Source organism: Mastigoproctus giganteus, chromosome 1 (genome assembly GCF_048544385.1).
Source record: "Mastigoproctus giganteus isolate SK-2022 chromosome 1, ASM4854438v1, whole genome shotgun sequence".
Classification (NCBI taxonomy): Eukaryota; Metazoa; Arthropoda; class Arachnida; order Uropygi; family Thelyphonidae; genus Mastigoproctus; species Mastigoproctus giganteus.
The window spans coordinates 21,215,421-21,241,565 of record NC_143575.1 but is presented as its reverse complement, the minus strand read 5'-3'; the positions used below and the strand labels follow the sequence as shown (position 1 = coordinate 21,241,565).

At 36.4% G+C, this 26,145-nt stretch overlaps 1 protein-coding gene across 3 annotated transcripts in view; it reads left to right on the top strand.

Annotated features, from left to right (window-relative positions):
* The window catches only part of Naa15-16 (N-alpha-acetyltransferase 15/16), a 386,157-nt gene that overhangs the window by 27,558 nt on the left and 332,454 nt on the right, over window positions 1-26,145 (top strand). For all 3 annotated transcript variants that reach the window (XR_016546872.1, XM_090371833.1, XM_090371822.1), the window contains exon 3: window positions 19,828-19,932. Coding sequence is in view for 2 of the 3 variants with exons in the window: in XM_090371833.1 (XP_090227959.1) it covers window positions 19,828-19,932 (105 nt within the window). In the remaining variant the exon portion in view is untranslated. The remainder of the gene's footprint in view (window positions 1-19,827; window positions 19,933-26,145) is intronic.

Genomic DNA, 26,145 nt, shown 5'->3' with positions numbered 1-26,145 from the left:
ATTGGCAATTTTTTTTTTTTTAATTTTACTCTTCTTTTTGGTCTCTGTCGGGTTCGCTATGATTTATTCATTTCGCATGTATACATCATAACAGAAACAGAGACCCTGCTTATTGTTGTTGTGGCTCCTATGGTTTTGGCTGCCGACCCTATGAAGTAGTAGTTAAAGCTTTAGGACCCACTACTTTAGGTAACATTGTTATCTTCATTATTATTTCTATATTTATGTTAATCAATTTATTTCAGGTTATCTCCTTCACCTTACAGGCCTTCTCAATTTTTTCCATGGTAATTACAATTGACAGGTCAACATCCCTTCCCTATACACTGAATATAAACATTTGTCTATATTTCATTATGGTTGCCAGGTTTCTCAACTGTAACTAGTAGTACCTGGATCCATAACACAGTTTAATATTTTTGATTTAATACCTTGTTTGCTTACTTTGTCATTTGGTAACTTAATTATTTTTATCAATATATATATATATATATATATATATATATATATATAAGTAATGACATTAAAAAATAAAATAGATAAATAAGAAAATAAATAAACATGAAGTAGTCATTAGAGGCAGTAAAATACAAATCCTCCACATGATACCCAATATTACTGAAATGACGTATTGAAAAATTAATACAAGTGCCCGTAGTATGGCAAAACTGTAGAGTGAAAATTTAACATAAATCTAACAATTAATCATAATTGGGAGGGTAGAGAAGGGGTAACGAGACAGAAACTGTAGCTGAAAGCTTCCAAATAATTTAGAATATAATTTAAATCCATTTTAAAATTTAAAATATAGAACCAATTGTATAACAATTTAGTGGCACTCCCCCTAGTAAGCTGCGCCTATACCACCATCTATAAATATATTTTCTATTTTCTGTATCTATATAAGCTAGTTATAGCTGGTTATAGCTAGTTAAGATTTCAGTATGTCTGTGGTGTGGCTTTGCTCTGGAGTGCTAGTCTGTTCTATTGTTTATTTTTTGCTGCATAAGGACCACTGCTATGCAAATCCTCTGCATTTGTGGCTCAATCGGAGGAAGGAGGGGGGGGCGATGGGTCCTTCGATCGGTTCGCCTATGTGACGATTTGTCTAGCGATTGAAATGCAGTAATTCCATGACCATTATTGACCTCGTGGTCCTCTGTCGATGTGGGGCATAATGGTCAGTCTATTTTTATTTTATTTTGTTTTAGTAGTTTGATTAGTCTCTTTTGGTGATATTTCATGTTTCTCGGAACTGGTACCTTACTAGGGGGTGCGACTAAATTGCTATACAATTGGTTCTATATTTTAAATTTTAAAATGGATTTATTTGAATTGGATTTAAATTATATTCTAAATTAGTTGGAGGCTTTCGGCTACAGTTTCTGGACTGTTACCCCTTCTCTACTCTCCCAATTACGATTAATTGTTAGATTTATGTTAAATTTTCGCTCTACAGTTTTGCCATACTATGGGCATTTGTATTAATTTTTCAATACGTAATCTCAGTAATATATATAATATTAAAAAATATATGTTATATGATAGTTATTACAATAATATAATTATAAACAAAATTACAATTCATAATACAAATTATATATATACAGGGTATCTCAAAAATACACGGCATAACTTCAGAAATGAGTTTCTCATATGTAGACGATAAAAATATTTTATATCAACATAGTTCCGGAAATGCTTGGTTTCTGAGTTTTGAAGGACTGTCTACGACACTTAATTGTTCACATCACCTTATAGTAATTGTTCAAAATGTCCACCTTCTGCCTGAATACAGGCCTCACATCGATGTCTCATGTACTCGTGAAGACGATGCCAAATTCCTGGCATGTTTCGTATTGTTTCACAACCTGCCACAATTAGATTGCTGAGAGTTTCCGCATCAACTACCGTAGTCGAATACACCAATGACTTTAAATGGCCCCACAAGAAGAAATCTAGTGGGTTTAAATCAGTGAGCGTGGAGGCCAGGCAGTTGGTCCACCTCTACCTATCCACTGACCAGGAAACCTTCGATTGGTAATTGCGGCCTAGGTGGCTGAAATGTGCGGGAGCGCCATCGTGCATAAAGTGTGCTTGTTGACGAATGAACAGTGGCGTGTCATCCAAGAAATCAGGCATGTTGTTTTCCAGAAAGTTTCTGTACGCCTGCCCTGTGAGTTTTTTTGGAAGTACATAGGGCCCAAATAACTTATCACCAAAAACACCAGCCCAGATGTTGAGGCTGAACTGCTGTTGGTGATGTGATGGAAGAATTGCATGTGGGTTTTCTCAGCCCATACATGCTGATTGTGAAAGTTTTTGATTCTGTCTCGTGTGAACTGTGCTTCATCTGTGAATATCACTAAGGCAGGAAAGTGAGGAGTTGTACCACACTGCTGCAAGAACCACTGGCAGAACATTACTCGCACAGGGTAATCTGCTGGTGACAAGGCCTGTACCCGTTGTGAGAACACCAACTGTAAGGATACAGTTGGTGTTCTCACAACACTCTCCAAATAGTCGAACGTTGAACAGCCAGTTGCATTGCTATTCTGCGTGTGCTGATTCCAGGAGTGGCATGCACAACATCCAAAATCTCCTCCTCTACTTCAGGAGTCGTAGATCTTGGTTGTCCTCTGTCAGCAGCACGAGGTGTAAAGGCCCCATGTTCACAAATACCTTCAAACGTTTTCCTGTCTGGACATCTTCATTCTGGGAACCTTTCATGGTATAAATGACAAGCCTCCAGAGCAGTGCTGTTTGCTAAACCGTACATAAAGTGCATATCCGCTTGCTCCTGATTTGAGTACATGGTTGGAATGGAAAACCACCAGATTCTGTCAGTTCCTTGTGATGAAGGAAATCACCTGCAGCAGATAAGACATTCCAGTTAATAACTCGGGAACCAAACATTTCCGGAACTATGTTGATATAAAATATTTTTATTGTCCACATATGAGGAACTCATTCCTGAAGTTATGCCGTGTATTTTTGAGACATCCTGTATATAATAATTTTATTCTTTATATACAGGTACTAAATAAACATCAATTATAGATCACCACAAAATTAAAAAGATACCGTACACCTTTCTGTAATGAAATAAATATATAAATTTAAAAAATATATAAGTTTTAAGTTAACTTGACGTTGTCTGTGACAACCTCAAGTGTACTTTTTTTGACAGAATCTCAGTTATCAGTTGATTCAACTACTGCTCATCTCAGATGCGCAAATTATTCGCTGTATGATTCCTTTCACCTCAAAGGTGGTACTTGTGCATATGTCTGTTCTGATATTCCCTGTCAAAGACTTGGTAATTTGGAATCTACTCTCTTTGATCTTCTCTGGCTTAAAATCTCTCTACCTCATTGTGTCAAATTCATCTGTTGTCTCTACCATTCTCCTAACTCCACTAATCACTTGGAGCTCTTTGACTTCCTCTCTTTGCAACTTGACTTTCTCCAGTCCAACTTTCCTAACTGTGAGGTAATTTTCCTTGGTGATTTTAATCTTCACAACTCCAGCTGGCTTCCGTTTTCTAGTGACACCCCAGTCTGGGGATCTTCTGGTAGAGACCATGAAATCCCAGCATTCTGCAACGTTATTAAATCTGACAACTTTTGGCAGACATCCAATAAAAGTCACTCCCCATGCCACCCTAAATTTCTCTAAGGGAGTAATTGCAGAATGGGACCGGGGTTTGAGCCCGTCACTACCAAATATGGAGAATGCGGAATGGTCAGTGAATGACCACCGCATATCCCAGAGCAATATGGCCTTAGTTGCTAATGCTCCTAAAAACCAAATAACAAACAAACTAACAAGCAGAATGGGACCTATTAACCGTATCAGAGGAGGCAATAGTCAAAGAGCTATGAGAACAAAGAGTCATCCAAGCCAGGAGAATCATGACTCGTAAAGATGGTGCTCTCATTCCAACTAGGAGCATAATCCTCACTTTTAGCTCTCCTATCTTACCAACATCTGTCAAAGCAGACTATCTCCATTGCTGTGTCCGACCCTACATCCCAAACCCAATCAGGTGCTATAAGTGCCAAAAATATGGACACTCTCAGACCGCATGTAGAGGTGAGGCAATATGTCCTAACTGCGGATCAAAGGGCACAACCAATCCGATTGCAATGCTACCACTCCTCATTGCCCAAATTGTAAAGGGAATCACCCAGCTTTCTCCAAAATATGTGAACTATGGAAGCAAGGGAAAAAAATACAGAAATATAAAGTGGAGAACAAAGTCACTTATTCAGAGGCGAGAAGAGAAATAATCAAAACGGAGCCAAAGTGTACGTATGCCACAGCTGCTAAACAGGTCCAATCAGTAAGTATCCAAACAGATGTTACAGTTCCTCCTAATACATCTATCGCGAGTTGGGCACGATCCATACTCACTTCTCCCAAACAGTGTCCTTCACAACAAACAACTGAACCAGCCAGCAATACTCCAATCTCCATTCCAGCCGATGTGTCTTCAACAATGAAACCAAAAGCTACAGAAACCCCAATGGTGCATCCACAGATTTCAACGGAAATGGATATTGATCAGCAGAATAATTCAGATGATGGAATTTTAGAACTTCATGCAACTGATGAGATGGACACGACCCGTCCTTTCTTTCCTAAGAAAGACAAAGTAAAAATAGAGAGGTATAAACAAGCTACAACCAAAAAACAGTCTGAAACAAAAACAACTAACAAGAACGCATAATGGAAAGAATTCTTCAGTGGAATTGTAGAGGCTTTCGTAATGCAAAAGACGACTTGCATGATCTCGTCAACCGCTATGAACCAGCATGTATATCCCTACAAGAAACCTATTTAAAAGAAACCTATTTAAATCCACAAGTGTGTCCTACCATTAAAAATTATACCATATTCAGAAGAGATAGGAGTATCGACTCGCCAGCCCGTGGAGGCGTGGTGATTCTTGTTAGAAATAATATTCCATCTAAGCCTGTTGCTCTTCATACTCCTTTTGAGGTAGTGGCAATGCGTGCAGAAATTGGCATGACTATTACAATAGCATCTATATATATTCCTCCTATATCTATATATATTCCTCCATCTATATATATATTCATCCTATATATTCCTCCAAATTCCTCATTCTCCTCAAAAAATCTAGAAAATCTAATAGACCAGCTACCACCTCCTTTCTATTTGCTCGGAGACTTCAATGCTCATCATTCGCTGTGGGGTTCTCCGACAATTGACAAAAGAGGTAAACTAATAGAAACTCTTCTCGATGTGTGTCAACTTACCCTTTTGAACACTGGTGAGCCTACCTATATTCATTTTTCTACAGGATCCATGAGTGCAATAGACCTTTCAATCTGCTCTCCCTCCATATGTACTAATACGGAGTGGTCAGTTCTTGAAAATCCACTAAATAGTGATCATCTACCAATTCTCTGCAAGCTGCAAACACGGGTAAACTCACCTTTGCTGGGTCGCTCCAAATGGAAATTTCGTAGGGCACACTGGAACGAATATGCTTCAAACGTTCAGTTAGATGATGAAATAATTCAACTCCAGCCCATAGATTATGTTACACAACATATAACTAATCAAATATTACAAGCTGCCAACTCTACAATACCAAAGTCCTTGCCTGGGAAACGCAAACACAATAATTACTGGTGGAATCCGGATTGTACATACGCTAAACAGGAAAAAAAAAAAAATAGGGCTTGGAATTTGTTCTACAAATTCCCCACAACCAGTAACCTAATTAGTTTTAAAAGAATGAAAGCTAAGTTCCGCCAAATAAGAAGGAAAGCAAAAAAAGAAGCATGGATTAGCTTTTCCTCTACTATAAACAAGGACACAGATATCAGACTCATCTGGAAGAAAATACAAACACTTGATGGCAAATATGTCCAGTCCCCGGCTTCAATATTAAACTGGAAAGGAAAGGAGTTGTCCTCTCAGGCAGAAATTGCAAATGCCTTAGTCGAATCATTTGCCAGTATATCAGGCGTATCCACCTACAACCCAGTCTTTCAGCAAATGAAAAAATCATCAGAGCAGCAAAAGATCAATTTCTCCACTAGAGTTTCACACCCGTACAATCAGCCATTTACATTAACAGAACTTTTAGGGGCGCTCAATAAAACTTCCAGTAGTGCTGCTGGTCCAGATGGGATCTACTACGTCATGATAAGCCAACTAAACAACAGAACAAAAAGGGCATTGTTAAAATATTACAATCAAATATTTCTAGAAAATACTTACCCAAACTCCTGGCGTCACTCAATTATACTAGCCTTTCCAAAGCCAGGAAAGGATCGCAGCTTTCCACATAATTACAGGCCAATTTCACTGACCAGCTGTTTAGGCAAAGTCCTGGAAAAAATGGTTCACAGGCGGCTAATGTGGTTCCTGGAAACTAACTTGCAAAATAACAATCAATACGGGTTTTGAAAGAATTGGTCCACGTTAGATATAATGATAAAAGCAGAAGCAACCATCCGAAATGCCTTCATAAGGGGGACAACATCTGGTCATGATCAATCTCGATATTGAGAAAGCCTTTGATAACACCTGGTGATACGGTGTACTTCAAAATCTTCATTCTTTTGGCTTGAGAGGTCATTTACCCCACTTTAAACAAAATTTCCTACGCCACAACTTTTCAGGTTAGATACAAAGGGTACTAGGAAAGTTTTGCAATACAGCTTTGTTTATTTAATTTTTTCAAAGTAATTTCCTCTACATTCAATACACCTCTCCATCCTCCGAAACCAATCTTTAAACCAGTTCTGCCAAGTTTCACTAGGGAGTAAAGCACACTCGTTGTCCCAAGCCCGTAGAAGGTCCTCATCACTGGAAAACCGCCTCCCTTTTAGCTTCATTTTCACATGCGGGAACAGTGCAAAGTCGCAGGGAGCAAGGTCTGGACTGTAGGGAGGGTGCTCGAGAAGTTTCAGTCCTGTCGTGGTCAAATATTCGGTGCAGGCTTTGGCGCGGTGAGCTGGAGCATTTTTGTGATGGAGGTACCAGGTGTCCATTCTTGACTTTGGCCGCAGGTTCTTCATAGATCCAATGACTTTAGGCAGGCATTGTTCAGTATACCACTTAGCTGTGACTGTCTTCTGCGTGTCCAAAACGACACGTTCCACAATTCCACTCGATTTGAAAAATACAGCTATCATTTTCTGACAATTACGGGTGTGTCGTCATCATCAAAGACCCAAACTTTGTTTTGAGCCTCGGTTGGCAGATCGTAATAGTACAGCCAAGTCTCGTCACCTGTCACGATGTTGTTCACATACCGATATTGTCCCTTATCAAACTTTTTTAACATCTCCCGGCACCAAGTCACACGTCGTGTCATCTGCTCTTCAGTCAGTTGATGCGGCACCCAGAGAGAACAAAGTTTCTTCACGTGCAAATGATCTTGCAGAATCGAACGAATTGCTGGTGCATTTAGGCCCAAAGTATCCTCTATCTGTTGGTAGGTCACTCGCCTGTTTTCGTCAAGCATTTTCCTCACAGCAGTAACGTTTTCCTCCGTAACTGACGTTCGTGGCCTTCCCGGCCTCTCAGAATCCTCCAGAGTGAAATTTCCCCTTTGGAATTCTCTATACCACCTGAATATCGTTGTACGATGTGGACAATCATCATCTAGTGCAAGAGTCATTTCTTCTAAGCACTGGTCTATGGTTAAACCACGCACAAAATTATACCGCAAAACTGTCCTTATCTCATTTCGTGACCACGATGCCATCGCAAGCACTTTACACTCTCACTACTAATGAATAACTGAGCCCATCAACTTGGCGCGGCGGCTACTATGCACGTATGAACATGTCTCAACATGCAGCAACAAGCAGCTTCCTGTGATTCATTGTTGCGTCATATTGCAAAACTTTCCTAGTACCCTTTGTACATGAACAATTTATCCAAATCATTTGAACAAGAGGAGGGTGTTCCTCAGCGGTCCATTCTTAGTCCGACGTTATTTTCAATAAGAATTACAAACATGACGCAGGATGTACCGAATACAGTAGAATCGTATATGTTCGCTGATGACCTCATTGTTTCTTGTCAATCCCAAACCATTGAAAGACAACTTCAAATTTCCATTGCTAAAATTGAATCATGGGCATTGCGGAATGGCTATTCCCTATCAGAAAAGAAATCTAGTGCAATTCATTTTTGTAAAAAATGCGAACTTCACACCCAGATCAAGAAATATTTTTAAAAAGCAACCTGATTCTTGTCACTAACAATTTTCGTCTGTTGGTGTTATATTTAGATAATAAACTTAATTTTGCTTCCCATATTGCTTTTCTTCGAACTACATGTCTTAAAAAAACTGAACATCCCAGGAGCAGTCTCTGCTAAGTCCTGGGGTGCTGACAGAAGCTCTCTCCTTCATCTCTATAGAGCTTTAATAAGATCACGCTTAGATTATGGATCACCTGTCTTTGACTCCGCTAGGAAAAGTTCACTATTACGTCTGAACACCATACAGCATAGTGCTCTTAGGATAGCTGTGGGAGCCTTCAGAACATCTCCGGTCCACAGGCTGTATATTGAGGTAAATGAACCCCCTTTGCATCTCAGGAGAAAATCCTTATTGTGTAATTGTGCAGCAAAAATTAAACGCATACCATCCCACCCCAGCTGGCAGTACCTGTTTGATCCCCAATATGCTGAATTATATCATAATAAGCCTAATGAAAACTGCCCCGCAGGGATTTGATTGCAAGAACTCATGATCAGTTGGGATATTAAATTTCACAACATATTCCAAGACCTTGCTACTCCTGAAACTCCCTGGACTGAATTCTCACCTCTCTGCGACAATTTCTTTTTAAGATGGGGAAAATCCTCTCTGGCAAATATCAACTATCAACAGCTCCATAAAACTCATTCATTGGAAAACTCAGATAAAGTACCTATCTATACTGATGGCTCCAAAACAGATGCAGCCGTTGGTGCTGAAGCAGTTTCTTCCGCCTTCTCAGTTGCTGCGTCTCTTTCTACGGAATGCAGTATCTATACTGCAGAATTATTTGCAATTAAACTAGCTCTAGATAGAATACACAACAGCTATATAAAGCAATCTCTGATATACACAGACTCCTTAAGCGCAATCACTGCCATTCAAACTACCATGTTGCCCTCTCATCCGATTCTTAAAGAGATACGGTCCAAGTTATTTTATTGTCAAAAAGCCAACCAGAAGGATACCTTCTGGATACCTGGTCATGTAGGCATTCAAGGTAATGAACAAGTGGATGCCGCCGCTAAACACCCTGACTCAGACACTTCCAGGCAACAAACAGTGCCCTACACCGACTACAAATATATCATTGAAACATCATGTAGGAAGCAATGGTCTGACCTCTGGAAAGCTCAAATAAATAATAAACTGCTGCAGATAAAAAAAAGAGCCAAAACTGTGGACATCTAGTATAAGGAAAAGCAGGCGACAAGAAGTAATTCTAGCAAGGCTCTGCATCGGACATTCATATCCAACTCATCTGTATTTGCTTATGGGAGAAAACCCTCCTCAGTGTTTGTTGTGCCAGTCGCAGTTGACAGTAAATCATATTTGACAGTAAATCATATTCTCATTGAATGTCCCCAACTTTCAACTACCAGAAAATCAAAGCTTTACCTCTCTATCCCATTTGAAGAAACCGATAACCTTATTGCAGATTCTTGGCAATGACGCAAATTTGGAGAAACTGTTTACTTATTTGAAACAGATAAATCTTTATAATAGCCTATGATCACAATAACTTGTGAAATTTGTGATAAGCAAATATCGAACAGGCACACTATGGCCCAAGAGGCCCTTGTGCCAGAAAACCCAAATACAACAACAACAATCTAGTCACACCGACCCAGCTGGTCTAGATGCTGAGGCTTTTGCAATTACTAATGATCTTGCACAGATTGTTCATTTACCTACAAGAATACCGGACAATCGTAATCATACAGCCAACATGCTTGATCTTTTTCTCACAACAACCCTTCTAAGTACACGGTCGAAGTGAGAGGTCCTTTAGGCACTTCAGATCACAACTTGGTGATTGTCTCTTCTCCATGGAACCTTTATCTCATGGCTATTCCCAACTTCATGTTGTGTGGCATTACAAGAATGCAAAATGGGATGACCCGCGAGATTTCTTTTCTTCTTTTCCTTGGTTGGATTACTGTTTCTAAACAGTAATCCGAAACTTCTGATGTCAATGTTTGCTCAGATCGTATCAGTGAAATTATTCTAGCAGGAATGGAATCCTTTATCCCACACTCAACTTTAAAATCTCGTCCTTTATCTAAACCTTGGTTTTCCAATAAATGTGCTAAGGCTGTTCAAGAGAAGAATGTTGCATATCGTAATTGGCTTGTTTCAAATTCTTCAGTTTCATTTTCTGCTACACCAAAGCTCGCAACAATTGTAAAGCAGTTATTAATCAGTCCATGAGTTTTGAACAGGCTAAGAATAGAAAACTTGCTTCTTGCCCTAATGGTAGCCGAGTATTCCGGTCCCTTGCCAAAGCTATTTTGGCCGCAACTTTTGCCCATCTCTGTCCAAACCAGATAGTTCTGTTGTCACTTCAGCCAAGGATAAAGCTGACCTGCTAGCATTCCATTTTCCTTCCAACTCATATATTAATGATCTTGGTAAAACACCTCCCACCATTCCCAGCACGCTCCATTCAATGCCTCCTGTGGTCTTCCGTCAAAAGGATGTCAGAAGGATTTTGACGAATCTTAATGCTAAGAAAGCTCTAGGTCCCGATGGTATTTCTCCACTTGTTCTCAAAACTTGTGCTCCTGAACTTACTCCTATTCTTTGCTGCCTTTTTTCACTTTCTTATTCCAAAGGTGTTTTTCCTTCTGCTTGGAAATTTGCTCATATCTAGCCAGTTCCTAAAAAGGGTGACAAATCCCTCCCATCCAATTATCGTCCCATTGTAATTACTTCTACTCTTTCTAAAGTAATGGAGAAATCAATTAACTGCCAACTCTTAAACTACCTAGAAACCTTCCGTCTGATCAACAATGTCCTGGCTTATGTTATCCATTTATGGACTAATTCAACGGAAAGGTTCGGTGAAACACAAGTAGTTGCTCTTGACATCTCAAAGGCTTTCAATCGTGTTTGGCATAAAGGTCTTCTAAACAAGCTTCCATCTTATGGTTTGCCAACTGTTTTTGGTAATTGATTATGCAGTTTTCTCTCTGATCGCTCACTGAGGGTGATGGTAGATGGCTCTCTAACTTCTAACTTCTCCACTAATGCCGGTGTCCCCTAAGGTTTAGTTCTTTCCCCCACTCTTTTCCTCTTGTATCATTATGGATAGGATTTCCATAATGATACATGGATAGGATTTCCAGTCAATGGAAGGTCATTAATGACCTTCTTCCATTGACTGGAAATCCTATCCATAGTTTTGCCGATGATAGTACATTGCATTCCACTTTCCATTTTGAGAAACCTTGCACTGTTCAATCAGCTTCAACTTCTCGAAAATCTGCTACCAATTCCTTAAATGCGGATCTTCAGGTAATTTTCCAGTGGGGCAAAGACAACTTAGTTGATTTCAACCCTTCCAAAACTCAGTCTTGTCTTATATCTCACAAAAAGGATTCTTCTGCTCCTATGCTTATCTTTAGTGACACTCCAATTTCTAGGCAAAATGATATATCTCTTTTGGGTATTACCCTGACTTGTAATCTCTCTTGGCACAAGCACATTACTTGGTTTTCTCTTTCGCTCTCGGCGTTACTTTTCTTCCACTCTGTATAAATCGCAAATCCACCCTGCAATGGAATATTGTTCCCACATCTGGGGTGGTGCCCCCAAAACCTCTCTCAGGCTTCTTGATTTTATTCAGAAGAGGGCAGTTAGGTTAATTAATGATTCATCTTTAACAGTCTCTCCACTCTTTGTCTCATAGATGTACTGTTTCTGCTGCATGCCTCTTCTACAGATACTTCCATGGGCACTGTTCTTCTGAATTGGCTTCTATAATTCCCACTCTCTCTTACAAAACAGTCCGAACATGTGCCGCCAACATCCATTTACTGTCCAACTTCAAACTCACAGAACCAACTTTTCATCTTCCTTGTTTATTCATTCAACTGCCATTTTCTGGAACAACCTTCCTTCATACGTATTTCCTGAAAATTAGTCTACAAAAGTTCAAGTCCAATGTTTTCTGCTTTCCCCATTAAGCATGCTCCTTTTTGGGTTAGGATAGATCATCCTCCCACCTTGGCCTTCCTCTACCTTGTTTGCCAGTGGTGTCCAGCTCTTTACTATTTTCTCCATATCATTCATCATATTTATATTTTTTCCCATTCTTTTTTTCTGTTATATATCCATTTGTTAATAGGTTGTGTTTTATATTGCTTTCTGATTTCCTTATTTTAACTTTTATTTATTGTGATTTATTAGTTATTTTCTGTAGTTTTAATTTCTGTGGTTTTTTTCTTCTTTCCCCTTATGTTTTATTTTATTTTTTTATTTTTTATTATTATTTTTTTTTGTTTGGATTCTTCTAAATTATATTATTTAATTTCCCTGTATTCTACTTGCTTTCAGTGCTGCTGCTTCTTCATCATGAGTTATTCTTGAACTGTTTATCTGTATACCCAGGTGGTTATATTTCATTATTTGTTCTATCATTTTCCCTTCTATTTCTAATTTACATCCAAATGCCTCTTTTGCTATTGTTAGGCTCTTTGTTTTCCCTGTGGATATTTCCATATTATGCTTTTGCATTTAAGCAAAAGAGCATAGTAATGTAATGTACTTGGAAAATTGTTTTCATTTTCTGCCATTAGTACTGCATTATCTACATAGCAGATTATATTTGATTTTTCATTCTAATTCCTTTATTCACTCTGTTTACTTCATTAATTAATTCATCCATTATCAAGCTGAAGAGATTTGGACTCAGCGAGTCTTCGTTTCTTATTATTTTAATTATTTCTATTCGATCTGTTTTGATTATGCCCTTATTGTTTGTGTATAGATTACTTTTATTAATTGTTTATGAACTTTGTACAACTTTAAGATTTCCATTACATCTTTTATTTTAAATCTATCTAACTCTATCAAAAGCTCTTGTTAAATCAACAAAACATATGAATTGATTTATTATATTGTAATAATTTTTCTGTTATCTGCTTTATCATAAAGATTGCATCTACAAATGATCTATTTTTCCTAAATACTTGATACTGATCACTTAATTCTAAAATTTCATTTAATTGTTCTAATATTACCTTCCTATATGGTTTCAATGGAGTTTTTAATAAATTTATACCCCTATAATTTTTTGGCAATTACTTATTTCCTTTTTATATATTGGTATTTTTTTATTTTTCTGCCAATTACTTTGTATGTTCTTTTCTTTAAAAATCAGTTTAAATAATTCTATTAATTCTGTAGTTAGCTTTTCTCCTCCATATATTAGCACAGTGGTTTTCGACATTTTTTTTAATAACAGTACCCCTAAGTAATTTTATTCTGTGCCACCCCCTACTCAATTTTCTGCCTGTTAGATCCGATTCTGTGTGTACTATATATAATTTTATTCTTTATATAGAGGTACTAAATAAACATCAATTATAGATCACCACAAAATTAAATAGGTACCTTACACCTTTTTATAATGAAATAAATATATAAATTAAAAAAATAATAATAAGTTTAAATAACTTAAATCCAAATTACGTGGCACCCCGGTTGAAAATCACTGTATTAGCAACTCATTATGTTTTTTTATCTATACCTGCACTTTTCTTATTTTTTTAGTTTTCCTGTTATTCCTTTAATTTCTTCCACATTTAATTCTATGTTATTTTCACTGATCTTATTTTCTTTGTTTTCTAATATTTGTTGCCCTTTGCTTGTATATATATATATATATTTTTAAATAATGTACCCGTGTAGCTGAATCTATGTTTATTATTTTACATATTCATTTAATTATTTTCTTTGATTCCATTGTCGTCAAATTTTCTTTGCGCTCCATAGAACTCACCTTCTAATTCTTTTGAAAACTTATCTCAGTACTCTTGTTTATTTTCTTATCTCCTCATTGATTCTGTTTTGAACCTTCTTATATCCTTGGTATATCTGTGCATCTGTTTTATTTAATGAATGTTTCCATAAAAAAACAAAATGCTGCTTTTTGGTTTTTTTTTTTTAATCTTTGCCAAGTCTTTTAATTCTTCTGTATACCATGGGGTCCATTTTTATTCTTTTTTGTATTTCATTCCCCTAAAGTTTCATAAGCTGCTTTATTTATACAAATTTTAATCCTTTCCCATTTTTCTTCTATGATTGATTTTCTTATTTCATTTCTTTTAATTATAAATATTCCTTCAATCTATTTCTGTATAGATTACTAATACTTTCACTTTGTAATAATTCAGTTTGAATTTTGTTTCTTTATCTTTGTTTATTTTTTGCTTTTTCTTAAAGGATTCTCTAAATCAGAATTTTTTTTTTTTTTTTTTTTTTACCCCACTACTTAATTTATGGTCACCTTCAATGTCTACTGTTGGTACTGCTTTTACATCTTTTATATTTTCTGGTTTTATATATCTGATCGTGATTATATAATTGATTACTGATCAATTACTGCCCCTGTTATTTGTTCATGTTGGTTTATGTTGTTCCTTATTTTCAAAAAAGTATTAATTCTATATTCACAGTCTGTACGCCGACTGGGCTAGCCGGGTGGGTAAAGTACCTGCCTGGCAACCCAAAAGTCGCGGGTTCGAATCCCGCCTCGGGCTTGGATCAGAGTAGTGCAAAAACTTTTGGGAGGTGCATTATGGCCACAGAAGCTAATGTGCCAACAACTAACAAAAAAAAAAAAAAGTCTGTACAAAATTTTAATAATTTATTTCTATTTTGATTCATTGTCTGTTCATTAAACCGTTGACAAATTCCTGGTGTTATTTTATTTAACTATTCGGGCATTTAAGTCTCCTGCTATTATTACTAATTTGCTATTATATATCTTATTAGTTAAATCTTGTGGTTGATTATAGACTTTATGAACTTCTTCATGTTTGTTTTCTTTTGCAGTTTCATTTTTACATGCAATAACATTTCTGATTCTAGATTATACTGTTCTATGCGTTGTTTCAGTGATTCATATATTAAGATCCCTACGCCTTTATCAGCTCTTTCAATTTTCCAACCTCTCCATATATTAATATCTAATTTTTCACATTTATTATCCTTTCCTTTCTTTTTAGTTTCTGTTAGTACACAGATCTTAATTTTTCTATTTTCTAATTCTCCTATTTTTTCTTCTTTCCTATTAAGAGACTGTACATTCCATGTGCCCACAGCAATTATTCTTTTTTTCCTATAGAGTTTCCATAATCTGTTTCTAGGTGATTTCCTGTAATCAGTCTGGTTTCTGCCCTTCAATTTTATTTGAGCATTTTAATTACATCTGAAGAATGGTTTGTTAGCCCTTCTGTTCAGCGGTGAACTACACTTCATTTCGCCTTTATGTTAAGTTCTTTTAAGTACTTTATTTCTCATATTTTCTTCAAAATGTGATGGCTCCTAACATAAAGTTAACTCTTTTGCGTGGGGGGGGGAGTTATTCACATTATTCACATACTACTTCTAATAAGATGATTCATGTATGTAATCTCTATCCTTCTCAGAAATTTTACTTTTCATGTCAGCAAAAAATTTGCAGTTCCTCTTTTGGTTCCTACTTTCTTTAAGCTCCTGTTTAAATCCAGGAAAATTAATGGAGGCAAATGTTTAAAGAAGTAATGCAAGCTCATCTTGACAAGAATGCAGTTGCAACATGGATTTTTAAGGTGAGATTTTGTTTGACCAGTCTAAGCTGCTGGATGCAGTTGTAACAAAGGAATTGGATGCAAAAATTAATTTTGACATCATACATTTAGATTTCAATAAAACTTTTGATACCGTTTTGTATAAAGGACTGCTGTTTAAATTGGAGCAGTGCCATTTTTGGGGTGAGTTACTGCTGTAGATAACGGATGACTGTGTAACAGAAGACAGTGGAAAAGTGGGTACTGCTCTTCTTGAACTAATGTTATTAGTGTAGTCCCTCAGGATTCAGTGTTGGTCTCCTTATGGTTTTCAGTATTTATTAACAATATTGATGAAGACACATCATATTTAATGGCTAAGTTTTGTGAAGACATGAAGGTTGGAAGAATGGTTAATGACAAAATTCAGCATATACTATTGTACCAAGACCAAGAGAAACTAGGCAGATGTACTGAGAAGTGGAAATTGAAGTTTAACATTGGTAAATGCAAGTTAGTGTAGATGGATTGCAATAATCCCACAATAACATGCCAATTGGTTGGAATTACACTCAGCGTAATGAAGAATGAAAAAGGCTTGGATGTAATTGTGCAGTCAGACAAGTTCTGAACAATGTGGACAGGCTGCTAGGACAGCTCATGGCATCTCCGTAGCCAGGTGGGCAGGAGCAATAGTTTGTAGCACACGCTTCTTGATTAGACCGGGGTTCGAGCCCATGACCACCAAATACGGAGGATGCGGAAAGGTCAGGGAATGACCATCACATATCCCCAGAGCAATATGGTCTTAGTTGCTAATGCTCCTAAAAACCAAATAGCAACAACAGCAATAACAGGACAGCTCATGGAGTTCTCTTAGTGAGTTATTTTAATAATATTTTGTAATCTTCTATGCAAGAAAATCTTTTGTCTTCATTTTTTCAGCAGGGACAAGGAGGTGATTATCCCATTATAAGGCAGTGGTTTGACTGAACCTTGAGTACTGAATAAAAGGCCAGAAGCCTCATTTTAGGAAGTTTGTAGATCTGTTGGAACAAGTTCAGAGAAGGGCAACAAGATTAGTCAGAGGCACAAAAGGGTTCTGCAAATTTCAGAATCTGGAAAATGGGCACCCGTGAGGAGACCTGATTGGAAATCATTACGGCTTTAAATGGATGGAATAAACTAAATGCTGTGGCATTCTTATCCCTTCTTGGATGATACACATAAGGGAACATAAATTTAAATTGAAAGAGAATGATTGCAGGATGTAAGCAAAAATTTGCATTTGCCCAGAGACACTCATTATTGGAACAAGTTTCCATATGGTTCTATGGAAATGATTAATTTGTATAATTTAAGGAAAAATTAGTAAAATTAGTAAAATTATTAAAAGGGTTATTTATTTATTATTATTTTTTCCCCCTTGGCTGATGCTGTATAAACTTGTTTCCTTGCATCATTTGCCAATACTAGTTCTTATTCATTCTTTAAAAACTGTGCTTAAGGAATACCAAAATTCACATTCTCACTTTAATACTTGTGGATATTTTAATTTAAAAATTTTTAGTGAAATTTTATGCAGTGTTATATAAATTTGCCCAAGTAGCATTGAACCATTTCTCTCTGAGTGCCATTAATCCTTTTAAACACAGATTTAATTCTTTTCTGTTACCTTTTAGTGTATGTATTCTTCTTACTACATGACTCTTCTAAAGTATAAACACACTTTATTATTTTTTTAATAATAATTTAATATTATTCATGTATTAACCACTGCAGTGTAAAAATAAAAAATCAATATGTGGCAACCACCAGCCATTTTATTTTTTTTTTAATTAAGGAGCCTAACCTTCATACTTAATTGCCCATATGATGAAAATATAAAAATCACATTTTCTTAGGCTTTTGAAGTGAAACTTCCTTAGGCATGCCCCAGGCAGTTTTTACATGGGAGTAACTTGCATCTGTGGATTGACAAAAATTGCCACGAAAATGCAACACGAAATGATTCATCACTTTGCACCAGGCACAATCGACGTCGTGGCGAGCGTAGCAGCGGCACATGATGCAATCAGTATCCCTACAGCGCGGCCACTGTGTAACTCACATGCATGTCGTGTTTACGTTTTAAATCGCTATATATTAGCTTCTAAAATTGCTATATATTAGCTTTTAAATCGCTATATAATAGCTTCTGTGTATTATTTGCTAGTACTGCTCTACTAATAATAATAATAACAACATATGAAGAAAAACGCATAATTGCAAGATGCTGTTAGAGCTCATCAGGACACCTGCTTGAAATATGATAGTCCTTGAGAGCCATAAGCCATGTCTCAGAGTACTAACTGTCATACGTTTAAAAATTTTCATTTGATGAGTCTCTAATATAATAAGAAGTTCTTATAATAAGTATAAACCAAAAAAAAAGTAGCAGTGCGTGGACAGAGGTTTTTAGAAACAGTTTTACTGGTGTAATAGTTCTTATTTTTCAAAGTTTCCAGTGGAAAATTTGACATGCATATCAAATAAAATTTTGTTTTACTGCTGTGGTTTTTGAACATGGGGATCAGTCTGCTTTCACTGATAACCAAGGGTGAGGATTTGGCATTAAGGCTTGGAGCTTCAAAAGTCACCCTAGCAGTGCCTCAGATTTTAAAATTTTTAGTGAGTGGATTTGCCTTTTTTGGGTAATGTTAAATTTAAAAAAAGATATTAGCCATTTAGGAAGAACCGTGGATAACAGTTTTTGCCTCTAAGTTGAACATAAAACTAAACCTTAATATTGAGTACTTGGTCTTAGTTTTCAGTGGGAGCAGAATGAGCCTTATGATTGAAATCAAATGCAGTAAAAGTGTTTTCAATTACCCCCTGCAATCCTATAGTATATTCAGCATACATAAAAGGTGTGTTCAGTATAGCAACCTAATTATCTATTTGACAGTTTCATGCAATTGCAGAGTAATTGCATCATATTTGGGTTCCCTGGGCCATTTTCATGAGATGTCCTTGTTTTACAGTGCACTTCTAGAACTGCTTGCTGTATTATGAAGCCCAAATGTTATGTAACACTATGGAAGGGTTTCAAGGCTTATCAAACTGTAAAACCTGAAACATGTAAATGGCAGTTTTTCTACATTGGATCTTAGTACTTACAAAGTAAATGCCTTGGGGCAGTTCTGCAAGATTGAGCTTTAAAATACCAGGTGGCAAAACACTTTAGGCATACAGAATTCGTTATAGTCTTATGATAAACTCTTTATTAGAGATTATCCATTCATTTTTGAATTGTGGAAGAACAAATATTGCAAAGGGAAAAATCTGGATAGGATAGGGAAGAATGCATCTTCCTTGAATATAGCTGTTTCTTCAGGCATTGTAGTGTTTAACAATTATCCTAATGAAGATTTCTGATTAGCAGATTTTTTCTAGTTGTCCCTGTTATATGTATTTGTAGAAAGATGTCCTGTTATGTGCTAATTTTTCCACTTTAACTTCCTGTGCTGTTAAAAAAATTGTTGAGCTTCAGAGTAAAAGCTTAAAAGCGCTTTTTAAAAAGTTCATAAATTTCATGACTATATTATTAAACAAAATATTAAAATTTGATGTTTGCTATTTAAAATTAATCTGGTAAAATTTAATCTCATCCTTTCATAACAAACCATCATGTAGTAATAATAAAGTTCTGTTTGTTAGTTTTTTTTTTTTTTTTTTTTTTAAGGACAAAAATCTCCACGGTCTTGAATGATCATAAAATTTTGCAAATATTTTGTTTTTCATTGTAAAAGTTATAAGATAATGTTATTCTATGAGCTTTTTTGTTTTATTTGCATTGTATGACATTTTGAAAAACTTAAATCCTTAAAAAGGAGTGTTGATAAATTGGAACAAGAAATTAAAGTACTACTGTAATATGTGCACTTCTTAATACAGCCCAATTGATAAATATGAATTGGCTGCTCTCAGATTTGAGTACTGCAAGGAATATTAAAATATATACTCTAATTTCAGAAACATTGGCTATGAAAGGACTCACTCTTAACTGTCTAGGTAGGAAGGATGAAGCCTATGAATATGTACGTAAAGGTCTTCGAAATGATTTAAAAAGTCATGTGTGTATCCTTTTAGGAAATTGTCCTAGATCCATTGCTTTAACCCTCTGAAAAGTTCAGAAAAATTTCCCAGTGTTTTTCTTATTAGTAGTTTCCTTGAGTATCAGAATTTCTGATACTCTTAACTTACCTTATAAATATCAACCAGAATTAGTTCCTTTTTATTGCATTTCAGTTTTAATAGATAAAATGAAACATAGGATGATATTTTTATGGTTTTCTTTACATATCAGTATAGTGCAAAAGTTCAATTTTCTCTACCAGAGGTTTGCAGCACTGCTCCCATGATACATTTATCATTAATCCATTAGCTGAAAGGTGAAAAATTAGATAAACGTTATATCACAAAAGTAAAGCCCATTATTTTGAAAGCTTATATGTTAGCTGGAGACAATGATTCATTGGTGAAGTAGGCTGCAAACTATTCCAGATTAATTACAGTGATTGCATTCTGCCTCTTCTTTATTATGCCACTAGTTTGAACTTGCCATTGACTCTGAGGGGTGCATAATTGTGGAGCATTTATCAGTTTAATTGACAGTTTGAGGCCATTTTCCCTGTGCAAATTTTCATCACCATGATGGCTAAATAATACATTATTTGAATATTGATTGGAAAGAACAATTTTGTTTTATTGATTTTAACAGGAAATGTATTTGTTTATTATATATATATATGATCTTTATTATAAGGTTCCTAGGTACACGCAGGTACCCTACCTTTACAAACCCTTCATGGCACTAAGCAATACCAGTGTTATGCTTCCAGTGAAAATTAATGTTGAGGGACACTAACATTCTCTATGGGAATTTCAGTAGTAGTTTTCCAATAAAAAAATTAGAAAAAAGAAAGAATTTATGATATGAAATCAAATTTAACTAAATAGCAAAACATTTTTTTTTCATGATAAAGTGCAATGGTTGCCTATAAAATTTCATATTTGTTTGCTAAGAGGAAAAAACCTTTTGGAGTTGGTGAATTGTAAAAGAAGTCAGATTGACATATAAGATTCACTTTCTTTCAAAAATATGAATAAAATTGTTTCGGCAGTTGTGAAGAACCAAAGCTACTGCAGCTAAAATAGAGTCATAGTTGTCATTGATTAACAAAAACGTATTTTCTTCAAGTTGCAAACTGGATAAGTTGACAGACACCTCTCAGTTAGCTATTGGTGTGAAGATGATGTTTACTGCCAAGGATTTCCTTAAAATCCTCCCATTAAAAGAACAGACAAGAGGATATGATCAAGAAAGTAACATTCTATTAGAAAAATTAAAATGTGCTCAAGAAAGTAAAATTTCATTAGAAAAATTTGACTGCTGTTACTACACATCATGGCGCCTCCATAGCCAGGTGGGCAGGAGCAGCAGTTCTTGATTAGACCGGGGTTCGAGCCTGTGACCACCAAATACAGAGGATGCAGAAAAGTCAGGGAATGACCACCGCATATCCCGGAGCAATATGGCCTTAGTTGCTAATGCTCCTAAAAACCAAATAACAAACTACATTATTAAAATGAGTTTAATAATGCTGTTTAAATATTCAGTATTCCCAAAATTTGTTTCCTACTAATGCATAATGCATTATATATAGGAAACACTGTGTGTCAAAATTCTTCATTTTGAATATATCATTAAAATTATAAAAAAAAAAAAAAAAAAATTCATAAGAGCCATAGCAGTGCAACCACTTGTTTGAGTTTCTTTTACATCATGAAAAAACAGAATGTTGTGGCTACTTACATACAGAAGTGAAGCACTTCAATGTGGCCAAACTACTTAGTTTTTAATCTTAAAAACGAGGTGAAAGAATTTTTGACATTAAGAAATGAATGTTATGGGATTGAATGGCAAGGCTGGGTTGATAGATTTCAGCTTTTATAAATTTAGCATTGTGCATATCCTGTCTATCAAGAAACTGATTATACATTTCCCAAATTAAAAAAAAAATTGAAGATCTGACTGTTAGAAGTGTCACTATTACACCATTTGCATAACACGTTGGATTACTCTTGAAAGAGTTTAATTTTATTTTTTATCAGTGTTCTGAATTGGAACCAGTTATAATATCCTAATCCTAATGGAACACTGAAGATTTGAAATAAATATACATAATAATATAATTTTAAAATCACATCTGAATGCTAAATATTTGTTGTTTATTTGATGAAAATAGCTATCCATTATTAAGAAAATTTGCTCCCTGAAACTTAATTCTTGTTGTGTTTTGATATGTTATAGCCACCACTATGTGGTGGCCATAACAGTTGTATTGTTCAGATGAAATAGAAACTATCTATACTTTACTTTGTGTTGCAAAAGATTATACAAAAATCATCATATCTGTCAAATTTGTGAGTTGCTACAAGCAAATTGTAATCGCTTGGCATAGAATTTTGGTAATTATTATTTAAACTAACTCTTGTTACCCTCCCCTGTCAAAAGTCAGTGCCTACTAATAGGTGCATACTCATTGTAATTGCTTTATATGTCCTTCGCATCATTAATACTTTAATGTGGGCTCTCATAGTGTTGGCTGTTATTTTGTTGTTATTTGGTTTTTAGGAGCATTAGCAACTAAGGCCATATTGCTCTGGGGATATGCGGTGGTCATTCCCTGATCCTTCCGCATTGTCCGTATTTGGTGGTCATGGGCTTGAACCCTGGTCTAATCAAGAAATGTATGCTACGCACTGCTGCTCCTGTCCACCTGGCTATGGAGGTACCTTAGTGTTGGCCATAGCAGTGGTATTGTTCAGATGAAATAGAAACTATCTGTATTTTACTTTGTATTGCAAAAGATTATACAAAAGTCATCATATCTGTCAAATTTGTGTGCTACTACAAGCAAGTGCAATGTCTTGGTATAGAATTTTGGTAATTATTATTTAAATTGCCGTGTTACTGTTCCATGTTATCATCTGTGTAGAAATACTTATCTTTCAGAGCTTTGTTTTTTTTACTCAAGGGATCAGAATATGACAGTTTACAGAAAAGCGATCTGTTTTATATAAAGGATATAGAGTATTGCCTGGTACAATATGGCCTAAGCAACCTTTATAATCTGCACTACGAGGGGGGGGGAGTGCATTGTTCTTCATCAGTACTATACCAGCATGCCGACTTTCATAGTCTGCCACAAATGGTATATTTTTTCACATCTACATTCAGTATTTACTGTACCAATGACCTTTCTGAAAATATTTTTTTTGAAAACAGCCCTTCGATTTCAAACTTATCTTCTTTGTTTTTAGCTCCTAATCATAGCTATGATTTTTATCTGGTAGCAATTTTATGCTTGAATTTGATCCACCTGCAATGCATGAGATTTTGCAAGCAGAGACTCATGTAGAAACATCTCTTATGATAGTCTTTAGGGCATTTGGACACGCATATTACCCACCTTCCATTAATTCAGGTTGTGCATTGAACCAAGACTGATATTTACCACTGTCACATTCTCACAAAGCATTACATGGCAAAAGGGTGCAAGAATATTTGCTGATGCTATCGAGGTAGTGTTAGGTGGGTCGGAAAACTGCTAGCTTGGAGGGGATACAAGGACTAATAGATTAACAGTAGCCACTGGCAGAGGTGAAAGTGATTCTTGCACTGCTTCTATTGGAATGAGCAGCAACCTGGAAAACAAGATGCAGGATATTTCAGAGACTGCTGGGAGTCATTGCAGTACAAGTAAACACGTGGGTTGTGTTAGGGTAGCTAAGAATACGAACATGTGCATGTATACGTGTCTGTGTACACCAATGATAGGAGTTTGGTAAATAAATTTGATGAATTTGAGGTATTGCTCAAAACATCAAAGGCAGATATTGTTGGGATATTGGAGACGTGGTGTCACACAGATATAAGGAATGCAGAACTGGAATTTGGGGAGTTCAATGTGTACAGAAAGGATAGACAGGATAGGAAGGGAGGAGGGGTTATGCTATTAGTTAAGAAACACATAAAATCCAAGGAAGTGAAGCCAGTCGACATTGCTGGACAGTGCAGTGTCGAGTCAGTTTGGTGTGACATAAGCATTGGTAGATCAGAATTGAGAGTAGGAGTGTGCTATAGGCCTAATGACTCTGATGAGTATAATAAGAAACTGTACAGGGAAATAGATTGGGCCAGTAAATCAGAGTGTCTTATAATGGGGGATTTTAATTTCCCAGATATTGACTGGAATTTGTGGGTTGGTCACTCACACACTAGCAAGGCCTTTGTGGATTTATTGGATGATTGTTTTCTACATCAGCATGTTCAGGAGGCAATTAAAGGGAGTAATACTCTTGATCTGATTGTCAGTAGTGATTCTTTGTGCATTAAGAATCTGCAGATAAAGGAACCACTAGGTGGCAGTGATCACAGTGTGCTGAAGTGGGATTTACTCAAAGAGGTAACTACCATCGGGGGTAAAGGGAAGGGTTTTTGCTTTTGTAAAGGCGACTATGATGGTCTGAGACAGTATTTAAATTCTATACAGTGGGACCAACTGACGATGTTACCAACAGCAAATTCAAAATGGGAAGCATTCAAAGAACTTAACTTGAAAGCTACTAGGCTTTACATACCAACTAAGAAATATTGTTCAAGGTTTTGGCCTGAATGGATCTCAGATGAACTAATGAGACATATGGCAGAGAAGAAAAATGCATGTGATACATATAACTTAATGGGTGACATGGAAGCCTATGATAGATATAAGCTGGTCTGTAACCAAGTCACAAAGGAGATTAGGCAGGCAAAGGCAAATTATGAGAAATCCTTGGCAAAGGATGCAAAGAAAAACAGAAAAGAGTTCTTTACCATGTAAACTCTAGAAGCAAAGGGATGAATCAGATCGGTCCACTCAATATTGATGGTTCAACAGTTGAGGATCCTGCTCAGGTGGCTAACAAACTAAATGAATATTTTGCATCTACATTCACACGAGGAGTTAGTCAGGAAGGGGAATGCCATAGATGAAGTAAACACTGGCAGTAAGCTAGATGATCTTGTAATAATTGAGAGTAAAGTGGAGGAGAAATTGTTGAGGATAAACATAAAAAAGGCACCTGGGGTGGATGGGATCTATCCAGTTATATTAAAGGCGGCAGCAAAGGAAGTAAGCAAACCCTTAGCCATAATTATGAGAGCTTCTTTGGACTCAGGGGAGGTACCCACAGACTGGAGATGTACAAATGTGACCCAAATTCACAAAGGAGGATCAAAGGCTGACAAAAGTAATTATAGACCTGTTAGTTTAACTTCTGTTCCAGGAAAATTAATGGAGGCACTGGTAAAAAAAGCACTGCATGATCATCTAGACAAGACTTCAGTTATAGCTCGGACAGAGCATGGTTTTGTTAAGGGAAAGACTTGCCTGACCAATTTGATTGGATACTATGATGCAGTCACAAAAGACCTGGATGTAGGGAATAACTGTGATATTATATATTTGGATCTTAGAAAGGCTTTTGATACTGTTGCACATGGAAGACTGCTGCACAAATTGGAGCAGTGTGGCATTGGAGGCAAATTGCTGTTATGGATAAAGGGATGGTTGAGGGGGAGAAGACAGAGTGGTAATCAATGGACACTGCTCATCGTGGACTAATGTTATTAGTGGAGTCCCTCAGGTTTCGGTGTTGGGTCCATTATTGTTTTCTGTATTTATAAATGATATTGATGATGGTATATCAAGCTTAATGTCCAAGTTTGCAGATGATACAAAGGTTGGCAGGGTTGTTAAGGACACTACTGCTGCAACAGGATCTGGAAAGGTTGAGCAGATGGGCTGAAAGGTGGAAAATGAAGTTTAACATTGACAAATGTAAAGTACTACATATGGGAAACAGCAACCCCAGAGCAACGTATCAACTCTGTGGTACTACACTGACAGTGGTAGAGAATGAAAAGGACCTGGGGGTAATTGTGCAGCAGATATGAAGTTCTACGAGCAGTGCAGACGGGCTGCAAGAGTAGCTGATGGTGTCTTGTCAATGATATACAGGAATTTTTCTAGCAGGGATAAGGAGGTGATTATCCCTTTGTATAAGGCAATGTTCAGGTCTGGAGGCCTCATTTCAAGAAGGATGTAGAGCTGCTGGAACGAGTACAGAGAAGGGCAACAAGATTAGTGAATGGAACAAAGGGGTGCTCTTACGAAGAAAGGCTTAAGTTTTGCAAATTACAGTGTCTGGAGACTAGGCACCGGCGAGGTTGTCTGATAGAGG